Source organism: Podarcis raffonei, chromosome 6 (assembly GCF_027172205.1).
Source record: "Podarcis raffonei isolate rPodRaf1 chromosome 6, rPodRaf1.pri, whole genome shotgun sequence".
Taxonomy (NCBI): domain Eukaryota; kingdom Metazoa; phylum Chordata; class Lepidosauria; order Squamata; family Lacertidae; genus Podarcis; species Podarcis raffonei.
Window position 1 is genome coordinate 94776204 of NC_070607.1, and position 7387 is coordinate 94783590.

General features: G+C 46.7%; 1 protein-coding gene across 1 annotated transcript; it reads right to left on the bottom strand.

The window, feature by feature from the left end:
* Window positions 1–219: 219 nt before the first annotated feature.
* FNDC11 (fibronectin type III domain containing 11) lies at window positions 220–5401 on the bottom strand. Its single transcript, XM_053394598.1, has 2 exons — window positions 5274–5401; window positions 220–1234 (listed from the first exon to the last, which is right to left on the bottom strand). The coding sequence occupies exons 1-2, from the start codon at window positions 5285–5287 to the stop codon at window positions 283–285; spliced, it is 966 nt and encodes a 321-aa protein (XP_053250573.1). The 5' UTR covers window positions 5288–5401; the 3' UTR covers window positions 220–282.
* Between the last annotated feature and the right edge of the window lie 1986 nt (window positions 5402–7387).

The following is a 7387-nucleotide window of genomic DNA, read 5'->3' on the forward strand; positions in this document are numbered from 1 at the left end:
TTACCTTCATAGGTACACTGTTACTGACTCCTTTCTTGCCTGTGGGTGGCTGGTGTTTGGATGTGGGTCTGGTGCCTTAAAGGGGGTAAATCTGGACTGGGCGACATTCTCCCCCACTGCTGTGGGCACCTCAGTGTTCTACAGACTACTGTTTGGCAGCTGAAGGCTTGCCAAATTTCCACCCAAGAGCAGAAAAAGCTGGTGGTTTGATGCAAAACCTTTAAAAATAAGTTTTTAATTTGACTTATTTTACATTCCTTGTGAATTGCTACGATGGGAAAGTCAGGGTTCAGACATAGAAGTCTCCATTTCTTCCTCAAGGTACGGTTTTGTCTTAAGCAGGATGGAATCGTGCCACTGTTCATAGACAAGTGTGTAAGTCTCTGCCCTTTTGACAGTGAACCTGTACAAACGGTCGGGCAACAGGTTGTGGATTTCGCAGGTGTGCGACGTGACTGGCATGATTCCGCAGTGGACTCGCTCTTGGGGAGTTCTGGGCTCCAGCAGCTTAAAGCTGAGTTCGTACTGTTCGAGCTGCGGCTGCTGGCTGGTAACAAACCACTTGAGACTCACCCAGTCCTCGTGAGCCACCGACTCCCTCCGGTCAAACATCACGGGCATCTTTGTGCTCAGGACAAGCCTGATGTGAGGGATCTTGGTAATCCCGACGTCCGATACCAGGCGGTGCTTGACGTACAGCCTCCCAGGTACCAGCATAGCAAGGAAATTATCCATCTGCTCAGAGAGACTCGACAGCCTTGGTTTGACAGCGTCCCATCTGGAGAGGAAAGTCATCATGTCGTGGGTCTCCAGGAAGTGGACCAGCTCCTCCCGACCTTTCTCCAGCTCTTCCAACAGGTCAGACAGCAGCAGCAGCTGGATTTTGGTTTGGATGGTCCCCACTTTCTTCATCCTCTGGAACCTCCAGGGGTCTATCAGTTGGAACATGGTGGTGGGGAGCATCAGGTGGTTCTGATCTCCCAGTGCCAAGTGCTTAGGCAGGATTTCAATGTAGTAGGAGCACTTTTTCAGAAGCTCAATCCTCTTGTGATGGCGCTTGAGCAGGTGGAGGCTCAGGTCTGAGTGCAGGAACTCCAGCACGACATTCTTCCTCTCCATGTACATCCTCCAGGCTTCATTCTCCTGCTCCTCTTCGCTGTACACCACTGTCTGGAGGTTGGCCCCTAACTTGTTCAAATAGACATCAATAGTTCCAATGTTCATCATGCCTGGGCTGGAACACAAGAACGAAACAGGCACACAAAGGAAGAGCAGGTCAGCTGAAAGACTGCCATCGCGGCGGCTTCTGAACCCCTCTTAATTTTGGTTCTCAGAGGCTTGTAACCCAACGTTTGATCAGTTACAAATGTGATAAGGGTCTTCCTCTGTTCTGAAGCTCCTGGACCCTTTGCCATTCCTCTCCTGGTTTCCCTCCGCCTCTCAAACTCCTCCCACTGACCCTTTTATTCATCTGGATCACTCCCTATGGGAACCCTACTTTCCTAGACTCCTCTGGGTTCCTTGGCTGGCTGCTGTTCTCCTTTCCGGGGCTCTTGCTTAGTCTATACGCCTAAGGCAGGGATAGGGAGCCTGTGGCTGTCCACAGGCTGTTGGACTGCCGTTCCCATAATCTCTGACCACTGAGCCATCCTGGCTGTGGTTGATGGGAGCCAGAGTAAAACAATATACATGGAAAGCCACACATGCCTTTTTCTAGGATCTGAGCAGTTCTGCCAATGCATACTTCCAGTCGATAGTCCAGCCAGACATGCTTAGGAAACAGAGAATCTGCACCAATGGGAGCTAGAGGCCTTCTGGCAGTGACCAGTAGGCAACTAAGCTAATTCCTCCTGGAGGCTACCTTACCACCATCAGACAATCCCTTAGTGCATTTATAGTGTATGTGTGGAAAGCAGCAGGAGGAAAGACAAGATGCAACAATCCTTCAAGGCTACAATAATGTCTGCTGCTCATCCTGGAACAAGGTATTTCCCTGGCACACTTTTGTGGCGCTACACTCTGCTTTATTTAAGAGGTATGGCTAAGCTGGGATGCGGGTGGCGCTGTGGGTTAAACCACAGAGCCTAGGACTTGCCGATCAGAAGGTTGGCGGTTCAAATCCCCGTGACTGGGTGAGCTCCCGTTGCTCGGTCCCTGCTCCTGCCAACCTAGCAGTTCGAAAGCACGTCAAAGTGCAAGTAGATAAATAGGTACCTCTCTGGCAGGAAGGTAAACGGCGTTTCCGTGTGCTGCACTGGTTCGCCAGAAGCGGCTTAATCATGCTGGCCACACGACCCGGAAGCTGTACACTGGCTCTCTCGGCCAATAAAGCAAGATGAGCGCCGCAACCCCAGAGTCGATCACGACTGGACCTAATAGTCAGGGGTCCTTTTACCTTTACCAAGCAGGGGTTATGCTTATGACATCTCCTCTTTATATTATTCCATTTTCGGGGCGGGGGCGGAATCCACTTATGTTGGCCTTTCTGAGTGCCTGTCAGGGAGTGCAATATCAAGGCAAACACATAGGCGCTTGGGAGTGGGCATATGTCAGTGTGACCCAAAGCCTGAAAATGGTGGATGGACTCGTGTTTTTGTTGTACAGCAGAACTCTCAGAAAATCTGAAGCGTGCGTAAGGACAGGGAGCCCTGCCATGAGACATCCCTGAATGGCTGCAAGATGTTTCTAATGTACCTTCTTGTGACAGCATGTTTCCTTCTCTTGGCAGCGCTAGGGGCACACACACTTGAGCACTTAGCTCAGTTGAAACACAGGCACTAGTAGTTTTCTGCAAGCCTGACAGATGTCATGACCCTGAATGAAACATTCTGCAGGTTTTCCAATAATATGAGCATATCATGCAAAGATGCACCATGTCCTTGAAACTAGAGGTGTTCTGTGGCAGCTGTTTACCTGGGCCTGTGGAAAGTGCTCTCTCTTAAAGGCTAAACTGTGCAAATAAATTAGGTTAGGTTATTCAGATTGTTTTATGCAATGCTGCATGTGGGGTTTTCTTTTGCATTAACTTATTCATGTATTTGAATTGCTATTGTTCATTTGATATTTTGTAAGCCACTTTGGGCACAATTTTGCAGGAAAGTGGCATATAAATAAACAAGATGATGAAGTCTGGGTATGTAGAGAACAGCTAGCCTAGGGAGATCAACAAGGATCATCTGCATGGTCACTCTGTGACTTTCTTTCAGGCCTTCTCAAATCTCACTATTTTCAGCTTTTTACTCATCTCCACAGCCATGATCTCTAGAGACATACTGTATTCCCTTAAAAAAAAAAAAGTCAAAGGCAGTATTTTTTTTTTGTAAGATGGCATATGCAATGACTACCACCATTCAGTAAAACTCGAATGGTAAACTGGTTCATAGCTCAGCTCCTTAGCTAAGGATCCCAAAACCTACTTAAAATATCATCTGCCTTAAGAGATAAATTAAGGCTAAATGTGTCCAATGCCAACTATACAGCACTAATAAAGAGCTGTGAAAGCCAAGGAGAGACATATAGTATGCAGCTTGAGGGTCCCCCAAAATAACTTTAATTTCAATGCTGTATTTGCCTTTGGCTATATCCTGAGCCTTTAAAATCCTAAGAACTTGAAAGCTGACTTAACCATGAACCTTCCTGTTCCTTGGACTTCTATGAACCCCTTCTTCTCATCCCCCAGGATGTCCCATATTCTCATTCCTCAACCTTCAGGGCAGGGGGAGGAGGCCAATTAAAGACGCTCACAAGCGCTTCAGCTTGTGATCTGTTGCAACAACCAGACTGGAACCTGCTGGTTTATCAATGGCCATTTAACCAGAGAGCGCCCAGGGCCTGCCTGCAGTCTTTTTTTTTTTTTACCCTTGAACTTTCTAAGCCTGGCTCCTCTGTGCATCAAAACCACAGCCATAGGGGGAGAAAGTACTGTAGTGTGCAAAAGCACAACTGGACAGCTGGTTGCCTGGCAGCCAAACCTTGGCAAAACTGTGAGATGTGAAAATCATACCCAAGGTGTACTCGCTGCTGCTGTCTGGTACACACCTTGTTCACACGGCACATTTCCCCATTAAGAATGGATGCAAGGTGTTTGTATGAGTACAGTGGGCAAAATGACTGCGTAAACCACCTCCTAGTACCCGATCCGCCCTCCTTTTACCCATATATTGATATGTGGTAGTGTTAGTGTGGCAGCACGGACACTTTGGAACTCCCTGCCTATTGATAATAGGCAGTCACCTTCAATATATATTTTTGGCATGGGCTGAAGGCCTTCTCATTTAGACAAGCCTGCCCAGGTGTCATGCATGATTTAATTACAGTTCCTGCAATGTTGTACTAAAGGACCCTGGGATTCCTCTTCCAGCTCTATCTACCATTCCATGCATGAGTTTTAATTTGTTTCAGTCCATGCCATTTGTGGCTTTAACCTCTTGGTACCTTTTAAATTATGCTTGCAATTTTTGTGTGTGTGATTAAAAAAAAAAAAAGAGTTCCTCTTTCTTTGCAAACCGCTTTGAGGTCCGCCGTCTGCCCCCCCAGTACAACCAAGCGGCATATCAATTTATGAAATTAAACGAACAAAACATTGCAGTCTGGGGCTCATCCTCCTTTCTGTAGCCCCGCTGTGCTTTCGGCTCAGTGGGTACCTCACTTTGCACCCCCTGAACCCCTCGATGGATTTGGGTGGAGGTGGCAAGAGATATTCTCCCTCAGCTGACTCCTTCCCTACCTGTGAGACAGGTGAGTTCCTTTCTGCAAAAGGCGGCCTTACTTCCACTTCTGTCGCCCGCAGCCGTGTTTAGGGAAGCTTTTAATATCTGATGAATTATTGTATTTTAATATTTTGCTGTAATGCAAGCCGCCTAGAGTGGCTGGGGAAACCCAGCCAGATAGGCAGGGTATTAATAATAATAATAATAATAATAATAATAATAATAATAATAATAATAATTTTTTGAGGTGGGACACCTGCAAAGGCTCCCACCCACCCACCCCCATAAAGCAGGGTTTCCCAAACCTGGGTCTCCAGCTGTTGTTTTGGGACTACAATTCCCATCGTCCCTGACCACTGGTCCTGCTAGCTAGGGATGATGGGAGTTGTAGTCCAAAACAACAGCTGGAGACCCACGTTTGGGAAGCCCCATGGCAATTGCCCCAGGGATGAGGGTGGGGGGAGGCGCCCCTTTTCCCTCCCTTCCACCTATGCAGCCCCCATCGTTTTCGCCCCCCCCCGAGGCCCCGAGGCTTCTCCCCCTCCCCTCCCCCGGGAGCCTTACCTGTGGCTTAGCATGGTTGCTCCCGGGGCAGCCGCTCACCCGACACCCCCCATCTGCCGGGCCCGGGGCCGGAGCCAGGCTCGGGGCTGCGCGCAGGCCTCGCCCGTCGCCATGGCAACCCATTGTTCCGCGCGGCCGCGTTCTGGAGCCCGCAGGCCTGGCGAGGCCGCGCCCAGGAGGGAGGCCCGCGCTTGAACCCGGGGCCGGCGGGGGGCGGGCGGGGAGAGCGGAGGCTTCAGAGGGGGCGACATGAGGAAGGGCTCCGTCCGTCTGTGTCGTTGCAGGTCCCTTGACTTGCAACTCACTGGAAAACTCAGTTGTAGTTGTTGTTGTTATGCAGGTCGCTTAACTTGCGACTCACTGGAAAATCAGTTATTATTATTATTATTATTATTATGCAGGTCGCTTGACTTGCGACTCACTGGAGAATCAGTTATTATTATTATTATTATTATTATGCAGGTCGCTTGACTTGCGACTCACTGGAAAATCAATTATTATTATTATTATTATTATTATTATGCAGGTCGCTTGACTTGCGACTCACTGGAAAATCAATTATTATTATTATTATTATTATTATGCAGGTCGCTTGACTTGCGACTCACTGGAAAATCAGTTATGATGATGATGCAGGTTGCTTGACTTGCGACTCACTGGAAAACTCTTATTATTATTATTATTATCATTATTAAAAATAAAAAGAATTAAAAATTGTCCAGTAGCACCTTATAGCCCAGCTATGTTTGTTCTTCTGGTATAAGCTTTTTTGTGCATGCACACTTCTTCAGATACACTGAAGCAGCATGCAGCTCAATGTGGTGCTTTCAATGATGTCATGTAGTCCTGTAGCACCTTATAGACCAACGTTGTTGTGCAGGTTGCTTGACTTGCGACTCACTGGAAAACTCATCATCATCATTAATATTATTATTATGCAGGTTGCTTGACTTGCGACTCACTGGAAAACTCATCATCATTATTAATATTATTATTATGCAGGTTGCTTTACTTATGACTCACTGGAAAACTCAGTTATTATTAATATTATTACTATTATTATTATTATTATGCAGGTCGCTTGACTTACAACTCACTGGAAAACTCAGTTATCATCATCATCATCACTGAAAAATTCAGTTGTTGTTGTCCTCATCAATATCATGGGATCAGCCCGGGGGTGGGCAGCTGCCCTCCATCAATTAAAACCAGTAAAAAATAATAAAAACCCTTAACTGAGATTTTACCCCTCTTAACAAAAGCCTGCCCCCCACCAAATCCTGACTATCATCATCATGGGATTAGCCAAGCGGTGTGGGGGGGGGGGGAGTGCTCAATAAAAACCAATAACAATAAAAATCCTTAACTGAGTGAGGTTCTGCTCCTGCAACAAAAATCTTCACCACCACCACCATCATGGGATTAGTCAAGGGGGGACGGGTGCCCCACCCAATAAATGAAAATCAGTAAAAAAATAAAAATCCTTAACTGAGGTTCTGACCCTCCTAAGAAAAGCTTTCCCCCCAAAAAATCCTGACCATGCCCATCATCATCATCATCATCATCATCATCATGGAATTAGCTAGGGGAGGCAGCTGCCCCCTCAATCCCCACATCAAAACCTCTTGCAAAAGTAGAAGGGTCACTTTGTGCCCAAAGGCCTTTTTCTGTGCAAATCCTTCTGGATTCCCAGGTCCTGACTTACAAAAGGACATTTTTTTCCTCCCACAAGAGGGCAGCAAAGTTGTCTTTTTCCACTTCTGAACTGCCTTTGAATGTTGGGTTGTTTATAGGATCTTGTAGCCTTAATGATTTCGTGGCTTCAGGCCCAAAAAGAAGCAGTCTTAAATGTCGGTGGGGTGGGGAGCCAGACATTTCGCATAAGATTTAAATCCAGGACATTTTGAAAAGGAGTGTTTTCAGTGATGGATTTTACATGTTAGAATTTGAAATGTGGGAATCCATAATTCCCACCCTGAAGAAGTTCATTTGTTTACTGGTTAAAATATTAGACTACCTGCTTAACACAATAGGATTAGACAAACAGATTCCTGAAGGACAGGTGGCTATTAGCCATGACACCTAAATGGAGCCTCCATGTTCATAGGCAGTAT